Raw genomic sequence first — 18,755 nt, forward strand, 5'->3', positions numbered from 1 at the left:
ATTATAAGACTATACTTCCATAGTAATAATAACCTCAATAACAAAGTAGCAGCACATCATGTGTTACATCAAATAATATTATATTATAGCCCGTTATTGTAAGAAATTGTAGTCTCTTCAAATACCAAAAGACCAAAGTGGGAGAGGGAAAAAAATACATAAGAGTATGACATATATCTCATGCTACAAAACAAAGAAAAAATTGTAATAAAAAAAGTTTAAAATTTGTGAAACAACAGAGCTATGAGATGATCAATGGAAGCAATCCACCATTGGAATCTTCTCCCCGATCTCAATCCCAAACCCCATATTCTTCCTACATTCCATCTCATTCTCCGGCGCCGGCAAGTTCAAGTCCAGCCACACCCTCTTCTTCTCCCCACGCCCGTGCACTTGCACTTGCTCGTGCACGTGCACGCCTCCGTCGGCCCTGTGCCTCCTCATGTGGCCTCCTAAGGCCTGCCCGATGGCGAACTCAAGCCCACAGACCGAGCACTCGTGCACCCTGGGCTTTCCCTGGCCCGGCCCACTATCGCTCATCCTGGGCTTCTTGTGGCTGGCCCGGTGGCCTCCGATGCAGGTCTTGCATTCAAACACTCGGCCCGGCTGCGAGCGGCCCGAAAGGCCCAGGCCCATTTCCCTGCCTTCGTAGTGGGCCCCGTCTCGGGATAGCAGCATGAGCACGCCCGCCATGTTGGCGCTGTCCATGTTCTCTCCAAACCTCTTCATGTTGGTGGAAATCAAGAAGTTAATCAGAAGAGAAATGAATGAGAGAACTGAGGAAGTTCGCACAGGGTATTTATAGTAAAACAAAGGCTGGATGCGTGACACGTCAGCGTTAGATATTGATGACGTGCTGTGAAGTGTAGTGAATGTTTCCAGAATTGGAACTTTCTACATCTTTTGCTCAACGGAAGTAGAGTAAGCAGAGAGGGATAATGTAAGTAATTAGCTGTTATTCGTCACTGGAGACGTGTTCATACATCCGCCGTACCTGTTTGTACAAGTAAATTGTGAGCTTTTCTGAAAACAGAAACATGGTAACAAAAATCTGTGGAGGGCTCTTTACAGATGCTTGGTCGGTCTGGCACGAATCTTAACGCACAAACCATTGCCATTTATTAGTGCAGTAAGTTTTGATGTAATTTCTATTAATATAGCATGCCCTGCTAGTTGATAGTGATGTAAGTATTAAGTTTCGTATCGCGTCACATAAGTCTTTTCACAGAGAAAAACTCTCTAAGGTATCTTTTTTTTTCCCCATGTTTTTCTGGGCGTGACAAATGCAAGACGATAGATAAAGTCGTCTGATTCTTTCAAATCACAACCGTTTATTTTCCGATATGGCAATCTAGCTTTGTGACTTAAGTATATATATGTGCTGACGTCTACATGCGGCTAGGGTTGATTAATTAATTAATTTTCCCTAATCCCTAATTGGGAGAGAATGAGCTTGTTTAGTGTGAGATAACTCAGATAAGAGTGGGTTAGGTGTCAAAGCGAGTGAGGCAAGGTTCATGCTTTATTCCCGTTACAGGCATGATGCTATGCGTGAAGTTCTCATACTCTACTTGCTATATCTGCCATGTGTTGGTGGTTTGAGCCACTTCTCATGCTGCATCTTACTTGGTTTCATTTTAGGCATGACTTGTGTGAATATCTCACCCATTTCCATAAGCAACGGTTGTTTTGGTGGATTTTTTTCAAGGGTTTTTTTTTTTTGAACTGAGAAACTAGGTGAGGTACCCTGTTCATAAAAGATATTATATAAGGATACTAGAAAGAAGTCTGATACAAAAACAAAACAAAACAAAACAAAAAAACCGAGAGGGAAGAACAAAGAAGAGAAGAAAGCTGGTAAGGAGCGGACCTAGTCATCACCTACCGAGCTAACTCAAATAATGTCCTCACTCAAGGCCAAAAGAAAAAACACACGAGATAATATATAGTCTGATACATGCAGACACCAACACTGAAAATCGACAACACCATATTCTACAGCAAAAAATCGAGAAAAGCCAGGACAGAGAGAAAAACTGGTCGCATCAACTGACATCAGAGAGATTATCTCCATAAGCGACAGCAGTGTTCTTCTTAGCTATTTCTTGCATTTTCGGATTTTGGGCAGCCCTACGAATACGCCTCGCCAATCTATCTTCTTCGGCATCTGTCCAAAAAATGACATACCTAGCAATGTTAGCAGCGATATGAATAGGATTTGCAGGGAAATATCTAAATATGAGATAGTTTCTATAGTTCCACATCCACCAGCAGAAGCACGATAACAGATATTTCCAAATAATTTTAATATCAGCACAAGTATTTGAATCCATGTATAAGAGAGTCAGCTCCTCCATTGATTGGGGCCACCTAGCAAAAGGAGCGAGAGGAAGGAGGGTAGACCAGACTTCATTAGCAAAAGGGCAGAGGATAAATAGATGATCTTGAGTCTCGACCTCCTGGTTGCAGTGAGGGCAATGGGTATCTCCTGACCATCCTTTGGAGATCAAATTTGCTCTGGTGTTGAGTTTTTATTTAGAAATGATCCAGAACAAGACCTTGACCTTCAGAGGGATGTGAGATTTTTCCATATGAAGTTGTGAATATGAGACTTAACCCCACCAGAGGTGATGATGCTGTATAAAGGTTTAACTATAAATGAGCCAGTAGGATGATAAGGCCAGCAAATACTGTCAGTATTAACATTAGAAGCAACTGAGAACCCTTCCAGGTGGGTTAAGAGCTTGTCAATGTCCCTTTTATCTTCATAGATAATACCCATTCTGAGAATGGGGTGCCAATACTAGGTAGATTGGAGCATATATCCTTGGGGCTGAACAAAGCTGTAAGATGAGAATGCAAGATGGCATGCTTTTGGAAAAAGACTACTAAGTGAGTTATCATTAGTCAATTTATCAAACCAGAAATTGCAAGTTTTACCATCGCCTACCTACCATTTAACCATGCTAAAAAAAGAGGAATGAATAAAATGCAAATCAAGGATGAATCTCGATGCAGAGTTTTTTGGGGATGCACGAAAGGGTTAGAATTGTTTTTGGAGTAAAGAGAGAAAATAACTTTACTAATGAGAGAGTTTCTGTCGAAAGCTTTTCAAAACCACTTGGAGAGAAGGACAAGATTAAAAGAAGAAATATCAATTACCCCCAGCCCTCCCTCTTGCTTGGACCTGCAGACAGTTACCCAATTGACCAGGCATTTAGATTTAAACTGGATGTGGTTTCCGTTCCAAAGAAAGTTCCTCCTGATTTTATCAATAGCCTTGATGAACCATGTAGGCATCTTGAAGAAGGACATGTAGTAGAGAGAGATAGAAGAGAGAACTGAATTTAGAAGAGTGAGTTTGCCATCAATTGAGAGGGATTTATTCTTCCAGAGATAGTTTTTTCATGAAAGAATCCAGGAGGGGATGCCACTCCCTTCTGGTCAAAGAACCTCTTTTGAGAGGTAGACCAAGGTAAGTGAAAGGGAGTGAGCCAATGCCACTCCCTTCTGGTCAAAGAACCTCTTTTGAGAGGTAGACCAAGGTAAGTGAAAGGGAGTGAGCCAACAGAGCAGTTAAGGATGGAAGCTACCTCTTTTGAGAGGTAGACCAAGGTAAGTGAAAGGGAGTGAGCCAACAGAGCAGTTAAGGATGGAAGCTAATTGAGAGCTTTTATGGGGAATTTTACCAAGGTAAAATAGATTAGTTTTTTGAGGATTAACGTGTAGAACAGAGATATTGGCGAAGAGAAACAGAATAGTTTTGAGAATGGTCATATCAGTGGGAGAAGCCCTACTGAAAATGATGGTATCATCTGCGAATTGGAGAGCTCTAATGGAATTAAGCTTGCCCTTCAGCTGAAGATCAGATAAGTCCACCGAAGTTGCACTAGTAATCAACATCTTGTTTAAAATGTCAACTACAATAAAAAATAACATAGGGGATAGGGGATCACCTTGTTTGAGACCCCTAAAATAACTAAAGAAGTTAGAAGGGGTCCCGTTAACTAAAACAGCAGATTTAGATGAATGAATGATATGATGGATCCAGAGGCACCATTGAGGGCCGAAGCCTCTGGCTTGAAGGAGAGAGATGAGGAAATTCCAATTGGCACAGTCAAAAGCCTTGAAAAAATCAACTTTAATTGCATAAATCTCTTTCTTACCAGAGGAACATAAGTTTATCACCTCATGAGCGAGGAGAATAGAGTCCAACGTGGATTTACCTAACTGAAAAGCTGATTGAGAGTTATCCACCAGCAGATGCAAGAATGTTTTCAGTCTATTAGCCAGAACTTTAGAAAATATTTTACATAAGTTGTTGATGAGGCTGATGGGCCAGAAGTCTTTGGGGCTGCTGGCACCATCCTTTTTAGGGATGAGGCAAATGTGAGAATAGTTGATGTTGTGAAGGGATTGAGGGTTGGAGTGGAGAGCTTGAATAAAGGAGATGACATATGTTTGGATAGTGCTCCAAAATCTCTGGAAGAAGAGAATGAGAAGCCCATCGGGCCCAGGAGCCTTGTTTGGGTGAAGGTCAAACGCTGCTGCAAAGATTTCCTCTTGGGAAAAAGGATGATCAAGTGAAGAAAGATCTATGTTGCTATGAGGGTAAAAGAGATCCCAGTCCAGCAGCATGTTAGAATCAGGAGGTTTATGAAAGAGCTTGGAAAAGAAATCAAAAAAATATTGTTATATGTCGGACTCTACGGAGATAAGGACGTTATCAACCATAAGATGAGGGATGAAATTTTTTCTACGGCGAAAAGAAGAAGCTTTGTGGAAGAAAGCAGAATTATTATCTCCTTCTTTAAGTCATTGGATTCTAGATCTCTGTTTCCACTTGATCTCTTCAGCCTTAGCAAGAAGGAGAAGCTGGTCATGCAGATTGACTCTAAGCTGAGATTCTGGTGGAGAGAGACTTCTAGATTCTTCAATGGAGTTGAGAAAATTGAGTTGATCCATAGCTCTAGAATAGAGCTGTTTGAAGGAGGCAAGATTGTGCCTGGACCACCATTTGATTCTCTTCTTGATGAGTTTCAATTTGAGAGGGAGATTTCTGGAGGGATCCTCTATAGAATAGAATGAATTCCAGCATAATTTGATGAAAGGAGAGAAGGATGGGAAGGTTAACCAGAATTTCTCAAATCTGAAGAGAGGCAATTTCAAGGGTTATCTTTCTTATTTCCTTAAATGTTTTCCTAAAATGTTTTATTACCCAACAACGACATTATTTTCAGGTGATATCAACCTTTGGATCGGTTAACAATCTTCAATCCGATGATCTAATAATTAATATCCATTTAGTGCATCCTTAATCCATGGATCGTGATTACTGAATACTGTCTGACTCATACCAGAAGTGAGATACTATAAGTTCTAAGGCCTGACATCATCAACTACTTAGAGCATTATACCTTAATTATTGATTTAGCATTTTGCACAAGATACAAAAGAAGTGACTAGACCACCTCTTTAATGGTGTAATATTTAACTTTATGGGAGGTCTTATCTCCACTTCTTTTTATTTGGTCCCATTCTAATCTATTAGTGAGAAGAAAGCAGACACGTTCAAATTATATCAGAAGAAAGAATATTTGTACAACATCAAGCTCACATATGACATACTAGTTAAACTGCAACACTCATAAAACGTCAACTTAGATTGAACTAGTTCTAGCTAGCTTTGAAACTTGGCAATTGTTGTATAAATATTGTCTTGATTAGGATGGTGAAATATCAACATCCAATTCCAGTGCATTCTATGCGCATACTGAGCCTTGCAGTATTGGTTCCCTGTGTCACTATTGAAGTGGAGACGATCTCTAACTTGACTTGCACAAGCATACTCCATCCCAAAATTCCACTAGCTTTTTTAACTTTTTAGTAGGTTATATAAAATACTATTCTGTCAAACAAAACAAAAAATATTCTTACAGGGAGTCATATGTAGAAAACTGTGCATAAAGAAAGGAGAACATATTTTAAAGTTGATGATTGTAGTAGTATGATATTTTTGATTGCACGTATGCTCCATAGTGAGACATATGTTTCCCAACATTATTCACGAGCACTCTATATGTTTTTCCTATTACATTAAATAATTGTCTGTTTACTGGATAGTTGGTGTACCAAAAAATTTACGAGCCAGTGCAATGATATCTAAACTTCATATTTTTGTTGATTCACGGTTCATTTTGAGGTATGTGCGTACAAGATGCTTGCGCCAACCCAAAAGCAAAGTAATAGCGGGTTCAGATTCTTGTCATCATTTAAATTTAGGCGGAGAAAGTTATTTCTCTTTTTGAGTTAGCTACCTATATAATATTATATGAAAGGGGAATAAGTTTCTTTTGGAATATTTCTCAGAGTTCTAATCGTCAAAGGAAGTGCAGTCAACCCTTGTCATGTTCTTAGAGGTTTAAGTTTGTGGGCGAGTGAGTTGGTGATATGGGATTGGATTAACGAATGATTAGCTAAGTATCTTATTCTTCTTGTTATTCTTTTATCTCTAATCATATCTTATCTTCTAATGTTAGTAGACATCAGAAGATTAACGAGTGTTGAGAGGTGATAAGTTCAAGATCACTAGTTACTATAGTTGGTACAACAAGTGTAAGTAAATTTATGGCCATATATAATATAGTACGAGAAATGCTAGGATCTTCACGTGGGGCTGTGGGTAATCCACCAATCAGAGTCCTACTTCTACACCCAAGAATATAAAATCCTCAATTCATTATTACTTTGATATGATCCATCTACAAGAATTTGTTAGAAGACAGATTATACTATCAATACTCACTATCGTTGCACGTAGGCAGAAGCGTGCTCGCGAACCAAATACCCACAGGAGTCGGAGAACAAGAGAGAAGAAGAACTAACGAGTACAATTCACAAAAGAACGGCACAAACCAATCACAAACACAGAGAATTTACGTGGTTCGTCAAGTTGCTTACGTTCACGAGGAGAAGATGATGAGTTTTCACTATGGGGCTGTTTGGTAGGCTGCAACTGGAGTGGTTGCAACTCCTAGTTGCATGCAACTAGGTCCAATTTGACTAGTTGCATTTGTTTGTTTTGCTGCAACTCACAGTTGCAGTTACAACCACAGTTGCAAAACAACCCTTAGTTACAACATATGACTTACGTCAAAAATGGCCGCAAGTCATAGTTACAACTTAGTTGCAACTGACCTAAATTTATTAAAATCAAAATCATTACTTAATATTTCAAAAATAAATTCATTAAAGGTTTAAAATAATCTTTTAAATAATTCTTATTATAATAATTTCTTCAAAAAACTTTTTAAAAAAAAACAACATTAATCTTTTAAAATAATTATTATTATAATAATTTCTTCAAAATAATATGTTAGTTTTAAAAGTAATATATTATCTTTAAAATAATATATTATTTTTAAAATAATATTTTTTAAAAAAAATAATATATTTTTTAAAAATAATATATTTTTAAAAATAATATGTTTTTTGAATAATATATTTTTTCTAAAATAATATATTTTTTCTAAAATAATATATTTTTCTAAAATAATATATTTTTTGAAAAATAAAATTTTCCAGGAATACTATTATTTTTCTAAAATAATATATTTTTTGAATAATATATTTTTTGAATAATATATATTTAAAATAATATAATTTTCTAAAATAATATATTTTTTAAAATAATTTTTAAAATAATATAATTTTCTAAAAATAATATATATTTTAAATGATATATTATATTATTTTTAAAAATATTATATTAACTTTTAAAAATATATTATTTATTAAAAATATATTAATTTTTTAAAATATATTATTTTTTTAAAAATATATTATTTTTTAAATATATTATTTTTTAAAAATATATTATTTTTTAAAAAATATTATTTTTTAAAAATATTTTATGAGTTGCATATGTTAAGTTATAAGCATAATCAAACAGCTGCAACTATAAGTTATAAAATTTAAAATTTAAACCAAACAATTACAACTGTAGTTGCATGTAAGAAGAGTTGCAACGTCTCAGTTGCATGCAAGTGACACTTGCATTGCAACTCTAGTTGCAAACAACCAAACGCCACCTATATGGAGGAGAAAAACAATGAGTTACAACTCACAAACACTCAAAATAACTCTCACCAAAAGATCTAAACTCACCTCTCAGAAATCTCCCTCTCAAAGTGCTCAAAACCACCTCTTTTCTCTCTCTGATTTCTCTTCTAAAACGTTCTATATATATAGAAAGCCTAAAACCAAAAAGACTAGGAATCCAACAATTCTAAAACTAAAATCAAAACAGACTAGGAATCCCAATAATTCTAAAACCAAAATCAAAACAGACTAAGAATCATGTTTGGCCCAAAAATCTGCTATCCAATTGTAGACTGTCTAAAAATTACTGCAGATAGTTGATCCCCATCAAACACCGATGATGGAAGTTATAATTTGACGGCTTCTAGTAGGCTATAATTTAAAAACTTTTACGTAGATCGATGAATGTAATGACCATGAATTTCCGATACTAGTTTAAATAATTTTTCTGGTATTTAAAAATATTAAATTATTATTTTCAAAAGAGTATTTATATTTTCTCGATTTTCTAGAATTTCTTAGGATTTAAAAATCCGATTTTATATTTATTTAATGATTTTGCTAATTATAAATTAAATTGTTGTGGTGAAAACTTTTAAATTGAAATTGGTTTTATTATTGTTATTGTTATTATAAGTATTGTTATTAATTATATTAATTAGTCCCTAATTATTCTCGAATTATTTCCTAAACCCTAATCCTATTTATACATAATCTTCTCTCTCTCTCTCTCTCTCTCTCTCTCTCTCTCTCTCTCCCCCCCCCCCCCCCACTCCCCCACTCTCTCTCTCTCTCTCGTTTTTATCTCACAACCGCCACCTTCTCCTTTATATTTCTCTTCTTCCTTCCTCCGCACCCATCTTCACCACCACCTCAGCGCCGTCTTCACCGTCCACACCTCACGCTGTTACCTCCCCCCATCACTGTCGACCTCCTCTCCACCCCTTGCAGCCTTCGTCGACACTGCTCCTCTCCTCTCCCCTGTCACCGACGCCGCTTGCGGAAGCAGCCGCAAACGCCACATCTCTCGCCTGCTCGTATTCTCTCTCGCTCTCCGCTCAACCACCTCCGACGACGCCCAAACCCTCTTCTCTTCCAGCCTCCCCTAGTTGCTTCTTCCCCAGCCGCTGTCTCCTCTACCCCCTTAACGCCAGCCTTCCTCACTATTGTTCTCCTTGCCGCAGCCCCGTGCCACTTCACCGCCCCTGTAGCTTTCCTGCTCGCCTTAACCCGCAGCCCATCAGCCTCCTCCGTTGCTCACCCCTTGTAGTCAGTCTCCTCAACCCCTCAGTCCGCTCCTCCTCTGCTCAGCCACCCCTCAGCCACTCCTCAAGCTGACCACCGACCAGCCCCTCAACCACCCTTCACCGCCCCTCAGCCCCGACCAACCGCAACGTTGAGTCGACACTCTCCCCCATGCCCCACAGTCTCCTCCCGCAGCCTCACATCCAACCCTCTCAACCCAGATCTGCATGTTGACCGCCCACGCCAGCTCCTCAACACTGACGCTCACCACGGACTCGCACGTCAACGTCAATACGTTCGACGGAAACCCGAGGCAAGATCCTTGTTCTCGTTTATCATTCAATACAATTTTAGATCTATTGTAAATTAATTATGCGTAAGATTCCGATTCTCGATTATTTTTATTCAATTCTTATATTTTCGTGAAATAAGTACGTGCAAATTTATAATTTTTAATTGTAATTTATTAGAACTTTAGATCTGTTATGAATTACATGCATAGATTAGACTGTGATATATTATTACATACGTGGGATTTGTTTGATGAGTGGTTGTATGGAAATTGTTATTTTATCACCTAGTTGTTATCCAATAGGAGAGATTGTACATGAAGACGGTTCCTATTAAAAATATGATTTATAAGCATGCTTCAAAGCATGGCTATACTCACCTCGACATCGATATCCCGATGTGAGGAGTTTCGAGTTCCCTTGATATCGATATCCAAGTATGAGGTTTCCTTGACTATTACTATTATAGTATCGACTAGACGATGCACTCTTGATCGGACGTGTTATGGGTCACGGTTATTTTCATAGTTTTATAGAAGTCGTTCTACGGTAACTCCATAGCTAGTGCACAATATTTCATGTACGGTCACTTAAATTAAACTGACAAACATGAGGTTTATAAAAGAGAATTGGACGGAGAATATAACATGTATATAAATGGACACATGCGCTTTCCTGATATCGCGAGTTATATATATACATGGGCCAAAGGGGCAATACTTGACTTGAAGGCGTGGTTCCCGGACAGGTTTAGAGGAACCCGATTATATATATATGAAAATATTCTTCTCCAATTTAAATAACATGTAAAATAAGAATAATATGTTTGTGTGTCCTATGGTGGGCTTTGTTTGATATCTACAATTAGAATTTCCTTTATTATCACCTTATATAGGTTATCACCGTGGATGATTATGGATTCTTATGAGATGTGGACTGGTTATATTTCTTTTCATACATAGATCAAGATTAATATTTAATTATCTACAATTTAAGACATATGGTATATACATGAGGGTTTCCTTATTTGGATTATTTCGCTCGACGTACTACGTCTCGTGTTGTAGACTTTTAAGTTTTGATTCTATCTAGTTGTATGACCTTATTACTCGGATGTTTGTGGATTCTTCTGATTGTTATACTCTAGTAGTGGATTGCATCTAGGTTGTTAGATTTTTAGCTGCATGTTTCTATTGTCATTACTGTTGTTGCATCTGTTATTACATTGGTCGTTCGACCGTTTCTATTCTTCCTTTTGAGATCTTGTCGTGTGCCATGCACACTGACGTGCTCATGTTCTCTCGAGTTGTACGTCAGATTTAGAGGACAAACATGTTTAACAGGAGCCAGAGTATTCTCAGCAGAAGTGCTTTGCAGATAGAGAAGAAGAAGAAGCCGAAGCTTAGTTTTTCCTTTTAGTTGTTGATGGTCCTTGTTTACTTTTGTAGCACTTTCCTTTTCTGCTTGATTAGTGTATTTTTATATTTTTTAGTATTTTAGTTGGATTATTTTGTATCAAAATATGTTGACTTGAATATTATGTCTGGGATGATATTTTATTTGTGATATGGATTATCTTATTCTGAGTTGTTTATTATATTCTTGCTACTGTGATTGGGACATGTGCTTCGCATTATATTATTTAACGCTTAGCATATTAGATTGAGTAGAAGGGGTCTAGTACTTATTTTTTCTCAGTCTAATACGTCACAGACTTGTTCATGTTCCAATTTCCTGGTATTTCGGGAAGCAGGGCGTGATAATAAAGAATACAATCTGACGACCTTCACAACAACCGATGAAAGCTCTAATTCAATAGCCTTAACAATCAAAATCGGGAGTTACAACTGATGACTCTTGCATTTCAAGGAGCCAAGGGGAAGATTACAAGATGACAATCTTCACAACACTCTAACATATGAGTGTACAAGTTGATGGTCTCTTTAAAGCAAAATGCAGAGCTCATGGCCGCGTTCCAGACTCAAAATGCGGAGTTTGTGGCCGTGTTCCAGACTCAAAACACAGAGCTCATTGTTGCGTTTTCAGCCTCAAATGTAGAGCCTAACTCTGCGTCCCAGGTCCAGAACGTAGAATTCGTGCCAGAACGCGAATTTTACGTTTGACTTGTTCAAACACGAGCTGAACGGGTTTTAAAATCGTTTTTCACGATTTTAGGGATCATTCCTCCACTTAGGAGCAAATTAAGGATGACAGTTACACCTCTTAATCCCCTATAAATACCAAAAACTCAATTGAGTTCGAGATCTTTTTTTTAAGATCTTTAGATTTGGAGGCTCTTGAAGATCATCTTCATTGGCAACAAAGAGCTTGGAGCTTTGGAGCTTTGATCTTGGCTTGTAAACCGATTTCGGTTGGATTAAATTAACTCTTTCAAATAGTTTTAAACTCATTCGAAGTCCTTTAACTCGTCAAGAGTTCTTACACTTGCCTCGCAAGTTCTTCTCCTTAACGTCCAACGAAGAGAATCAACCTTGTTCCACGAAGTAACACGTTCGGATCGTCAACGGGATACAAGGATCTGAACTCCCATCGACACCAAGAAAAACCCAGGTTAAACAAAGGGAAGGGTCTCCCTCGATCCCATCTCTTTTTTGTAAACCGGAAAACCGATTGAGGGAATTGTGATTTCTTTTTCTAAGTTTGTTAGAGAGAGATTGCATTAAGAGGATTGTAATTCATTCTTTTTCTAAGTTTATTAGAGAGAATAATACAAATTCAATTCTTAATTTTCTTCTTCAATTTTCCCACCAAACACCAACAATTCTCCACCTCGGCGAAGTGTTCCTAAAATTGAGCTGATACCAACAAGAGTACCAATGTGTTATCTCTCCAAATCTGGCTGCACCAGTGTGGTTGCCTATATACCCCCTCTCTCAAAGGATCAAGTCACCTGTAGTTCATCTAAATGGCCTTAACATGCCTCAATAAGCACGAATCTACAACAAGCTTCTAGACACTAATTTCTCCTTTCCTGCAGCTCGAAACCCTAATGACTAAGTTAATAAATTTTTTTATCAAGATCACCATGAAGAAAAACTGTTTTCATATCCAACTGATCCAATTCCAATCCATACCATGCCACCAAAACTAGCAAGATCTGAATCGAAGAGTGTTTTACCACCGGAGAAAAGACTTCATTGTAGTTAATGTCTTCTTTCTATGCATAACCCTTTACTACTAATCTAGCTTTGAACCTCACTTTAGTGCCTTAAATACCCTCCTTCTTGGTATACACCCATTTACAATCAATTGCCTTTAGCTCTTTTGGAAGCTCAACAAGATCTCATGTGTCGTTCTTTTGAAGAGACTCCATTTCCTCCTGTATATCCTCCTGCCACAAATCAGCCTTAGCCTCTCTGAATATAGTAAGAATCATCTCGTCGACACTCTCCACCGAAAGTGCATATGCAACCATTATATTTGTATACCTCGCTGACAACCATATGTCTCTCCTGGGTCTCCGAACCACAATCGAACCTTGAACCTGAGACGTCGGTCCCTGATCCTGCTCTGTCGTACCTGTATCCTCCAAGTCCTCAATGTGCTCGTCTGGCGTCACCTTAGTCAGTACTCTAATGGATATGGTCTTATCTGGACTATGTAGAGCTGCATCAATCTTCACCACCTGTAATATCTCCTTTGTCGGGGTACTCTCCACCTAATGAGAGTTGGTAGGCTTCAAGAGTGAAGCCTTATCGAACGTGATGTCTCTACTCAGCATAGTTTTTTTCTTAAATGGCTCCTAAAGCATAGTTTTTTTTCTCAAATGCCTCCCAAATCTTGTATCATTTCATACCACACTTGAATCTCACAAATATGGCATTCCTAGCTCGAGGTTTTAATTTATCAGTTCTAACATTATAAAAAGTAGGGCACCCAAATATCTTGATCTGATCATAGTTGTGTGTTGACTCTCCTGACCACATCTCCATAGGGGTTTTTCCTCAATCGCAGATAAGACAACCTATTAACGAGGTGGCTTGCATATAAAAATATCTCAACCCAAAAGATCTTCTCCAAACCACTTTGTGATAACAAACATCAGACCTTCTTCAGTAAAGACAGATTCAACCTCTCTGTCACCCTATTCTGTTACGGTGTATGACTAACTGTAAAGTGCCTCTCTATGCCCTCGTCTCGACATAGCTGCTGAAAGGTGTCTGAAGTGTACTCTCCGCCATTATCAGATCTCAATATCTTGATCTTTCTCACTGTCTACAGTTCCAATCTTCTCTTTCACTCCACAAATATCTCTAGGACTTCACTCTTCTTCGCTATGGTGTACACCCAACAACGTCTAGAATAGTTATCTATAAATGTAACGAACCAATGTTGACCATCAAGTGATGTCGTCTTGGTGGGACCCCAAACATCCATATGCACATAGTCCAAGATGTCTCTCGTCCTATGAACTGTTGTCCCGATCTTCACCTTAGTTTTTTGGCTAAGAACACAGTGCTCACAAAATTCAATCTTCCTACTCTTGGCTCCCTTCAATAGCCCCTGCTTGCACAGCGCCTGTAGTAACTTTTCACCTGTGCGCCCCAATCTGTAGTGCCAAAGTCTGCACATGTCCGCCTCTAAAACTCCTGAAGCTACTTGATAAATCTCGGTGCTTCCCTTCAGATAATATAGATTCCTACAGCGAACTCCCTTCATCACTACCAAAGATTCCTTAGTAACTTTTGCTACAACGCTCTTAAAAGTCATATTGAATCTTTTTGCCTCTAAAGCTCCAATAAAAATAAGATTCTTCTTCAACTGAGGAATAAATATCACTTCATTCAACTCACGAACAACTCCGTCAAGCATCTGAATCCTGACAGTACCTATCCCACAAATACCACAGGACTGATCGTTTCTCATGACCACCACACCCCATCGAGCTTCTCGAAAGATGCAAACCAATTTCACCAGGGAGTCATATGATAAGTAGCACCAGAATCTAGCATCTAATCCGATGCATCAGCATGGTTAACCTCTGGAGTAATCAATAAAGAAAAGCATGAATCATCTGAATCGTTACCACTCTTAGCAACATTCACCTCACTGACCTTCGGACCCTTCTTCTTGCTGTTCTCCTTCTCTCTGAGCTTCAGTCAATCTCTTTCCAATATCCTTATTCTTTACAAAAAGCACACTGACTTTGCTAATTAGTAGTGGCTTCTTGACTTTGACATGCCTCTGTTGTCACCTCTCGGACAGAGACTCATTATCTCTTGTCGACAAGGCATCTCCTGCAGTGCTAGCTCTGGAAGATTCTTTATCCTTCCTCATCAAGTTAAAATTCATCAATGCATTAGTCACTTTACTATAGGTGATGGAAGATCTACCGTTCAATAAAGTGAACACGAATGTATCATACTCCTCATCGAGTAAGGAGCCTGATAAAATAATTGACTTGTACTCATCTGATATCTTCTCATCCACATTCTCCAAGTCCAACAATAATTTTGTGTAGTTGTTCACATGATCTGCAAGTGAGGTACCCCTGGACATCTGGAATCTGAATAATCTTGGAAGCAAGTGCAACCGATTCTCAACACTCTTCGTAAGATATTTGTTATTAAGAATCTCCCATATATTCATCGCAGATGTCACATCGATCACATCGTACTTCAACTCTTGTTCCAAACAAGATCTTATTACCCTACAAACGTTTCGATTCATCTTGTCCAATATCACCTCATCATACTTCGGTGGCCTCTCATGGACCATGATGGTCTCCTCTAAGTTCTAAGCATTCAAATCATCCTGCACATCATTCATCCACAACCCAAAGTTGATCTTACCGTCATACTTCACAACGCTGATCTTCATATTCTGAAGTGTAATTTGAACTGTATTTGATGTAGCATTGTTGCTTTCACCACTATCTCCTGCCATTGTTGCTTTTAATATTGACATCTAATTGGTTGACTCCAATTGCATCTTCATTGATTAATAATGTCTGTTTGTAGTTATTGCAAGGTATAGCAACAAGATTATTCAAGAAAAGTAGTAGTAGATATGTATGTGTATGGTTATACCAAAAATAATAATAATAATAATAATAAAGAAAAAACAGAAGAAGAAGACATGTATGTGTGTTTATTAAGAAGAAGCTAGTATGCACGACTAACCAGCCATTCAAAGAGCACGTTAAACATGGGCTAATTTTGTCACCATTAGAAAAAAAAAAATCTTTTGGGAGATCTCGGATATTCTTGGACATGTTTTAGGTTTTTAGTTACGAGGTAGTGCTGTAGTATCTTATTTTTTCCATATGCTCAAAAGTTTCATTTTCTTTTTGTAAGCTTTTAATGGCTATTACTGTCATCAATAAATAAAATTGACAGGCTCAACTGGGGACTTGCTAAATTTTGGCTAAAAAATACACATATAACAAATTAATAGAAAGAAGAAGAAGAAGAAGAAGAGTAGTAGTATCCTCTCATGTGCTATGTACTCAGGTTTCTAGCTTCCACAATCATCAACCTGCTAACCTCTTAATGTTGGCATTGTGCCATAACGTGTGCCACGTGATGCAAGATAATGACATGATTAGTGGTTTAATTTGCATTAGTAGTTTTAGGGGCAACCTCTATTCTTGATAAAATCGAACTAGCTCTCTATTTGTAAGCTTCTATATCCGTAAGGCCCATTCATGACCGGTGGGAGACTCTTTAGAGAACAAGTTGGATTTGTTAAGGTAAAGAATGCAAAAGTTTCGTAATATATGATGCATGAAAAAGGAAGTCATTTTATGCGTATATAGTGGTTGCATGGAGGCAATGTATGCTTACTCACTGGTCCTATTATAACTGGCAATATTCTAATTGAGAAAGGACGGTGATTAGATAGGATGACTGTGGATTTGGATACTCATCACTGGACTCACTGTCCATATATATATTATATATATTATTATTATATATATATATATATATAGTATATATATATATTATATATATATATATTATCATGTTCTCTATAATATGAATGTGGTCCACATTAAATGAGTGAATAAGGATTGTGTCACTTCACTATCAAGCACAAAATTTATGTTTAGTACCAAGCATACACATATTTCTTCTTCTATCTCTTCGTCTCTCAATAAATAAATAAATAAATATATTATATATATATATTATTATATAATTATTATATATATAATATATATATATATATATATATATGTGTGTGTGTGTGTGTGTTGTGTGTGTGTGTGTGTGTGTGTGTGTGTGTGTATCCTTGTCATAGAGGAGATTTCCTCATTGTCGGTATGTGACACAATCCCATCATCCTCATAAGTAAGACACAAATCTCACCAACTCACACTCTCTCTCCTACTTTACGAGGATGGTGGGAATTGTGCTACATAGGTGTCAAGGAGAAACATTCCCACCTATGAAAAATACTCATTAATCATGCATATATATATATATATATATATATATATATTATAATATTATATATATATATAATATATATATATAGAGAGAGAGATGAGAGAGAGAGGAAGAGATTAATCGGGTCTGTGCATAGGAGTGGGATTCTTCTGCCTATGACGCCTCTAAAATCACATTGATTTGAGCGACATTATGGATGATCGCTCACGTTGAACTTGATCAACATATTCTAAAAACCCAACACACCAAGTTTGGGGTGAATCCTGTCTCGTTTGACCCTTTCATCACTCGTATCAAATTTTAACGTTTTGAATGAATAGGAACTTTTTCACAATGGCTCGAATGGAGGGTCAAACGAGACGGTTCACCCCAACTTGGTTTGTTGGGTTTTAGGAATATGTAGATCAAGTTCAACGGAGCGGATCATCCACAATGTCGCTTCAATCATGTTGATTTTAGAAACGTCATTAGAAGGAAATCCCTCCTATGACAAGGATACACATTTAATATCTCTCTCTCTCTCTCTCTCTACTCTCTCTCTAATTAAATATATATATATATATATATATATATAGAGAGAGAGAGAGAGAGATATTAATGGGTATCCTTGTCATAGGAGGGGATTTCCTCCTTGACGCCTCTAAAATAACATGATTGAACGACATTATGTATGATCCGCTCCGTTAAACTTGTTCTACATATTCTAAAAACCCAACACATCAAGTTTGGGGTGAATCCGTCGTCGTTTGACCCTCCATTGAGCCATGTGAAAAGTTCTATTCATTCAAAACCGTTAAAATTGATACGAGTGGATGAATGGTCAAACGACGACGGGTTCACCCCAAACTTGGTGTGTTGGGGTTTTAGAATATGTAGATCAAGTTCACCGGAGCGGATCATCCATAATGTCGTTCAATCATGTGATTTTAGAGGCGTCATAGGAGGAAATCCCCTCCTATGACAAGGATACCCATTAATCTATATATATATATATATATATATAGAAAAGGAAAGAATGGACACCGTTATGTTTTAGTACAACCGCTAAGTATTAATAATTATGATTCATTTTATCAATCAGACTCGTGAATTGGACTCGCGCTCTTTTAATTTACACTGTAAATTGCAATTATTCATTAGATAATCAAATAATTATAATTAAATAATGATCCCTCCGTCACTTCCTCGGTAAAAACAAGGATCCGAAACCTATAACTATGGGGGTTGGACTGTAGGAGTCAATTAATGCGCGGCCAACTTTCAAAGATGATTTAATATTTTTAAGCTTAAGCGTGACCACAAGATATGCCAAATACGGTCCTTCGCAGAATTACATTAATTAATGTTGCACTGCATCATTTATCCACTTCCGGGCCAGTCCAAATCCAGCCTGCTAAGTGAAGGCAAACTGAGCCGGGCCTGCGGTGAGCAAATTGGATACAACCAATTTAAATCTAAATTTTGGATTTTCTAATTGAAATTTTCATTGTTGTACGTGATGTAGTTATACATGAACTACAGAAATTCAAGGACCAAATATCTAAGCAACTTATAAAAATTCAGAAACATTTACTTGGCATCATATGATATAAAATAAACTTGTGATCATTCAAAATGTTAATTTTCTAACTATGTGACCCAAAATAGATCCCCATCTGATGGTACTGAATTTTAACATCGAAACTCAAATTATAAATTTAGACTGATG

General features: G+C 37.4%; 1 protein-coding gene across 1 annotated transcript; it reads right to left on the minus strand.

Annotated features, from left to right (window-relative positions):
- On the minus strand, positions 253-693 carry LOC109829625 (zinc finger protein ZAT5-like). Its single transcript, XM_020396679.1, has one exon. The coding sequence runs from the start codon at positions 691-693 to the stop codon at positions 253-255; it is 441 nt and encodes a 146-aa protein (XP_020252268.1).

Source organism: Asparagus officinalis, chromosome 2 (assembly GCF_001876935.1).
Source record: "Asparagus officinalis chromosome 2, Aspof.V1, whole genome shotgun sequence".
NCBI classification, from domain to species: Eukaryota; Viridiplantae; Streptophyta; class Magnoliopsida; order Asparagales; family Asparagaceae; genus Asparagus; species Asparagus officinalis.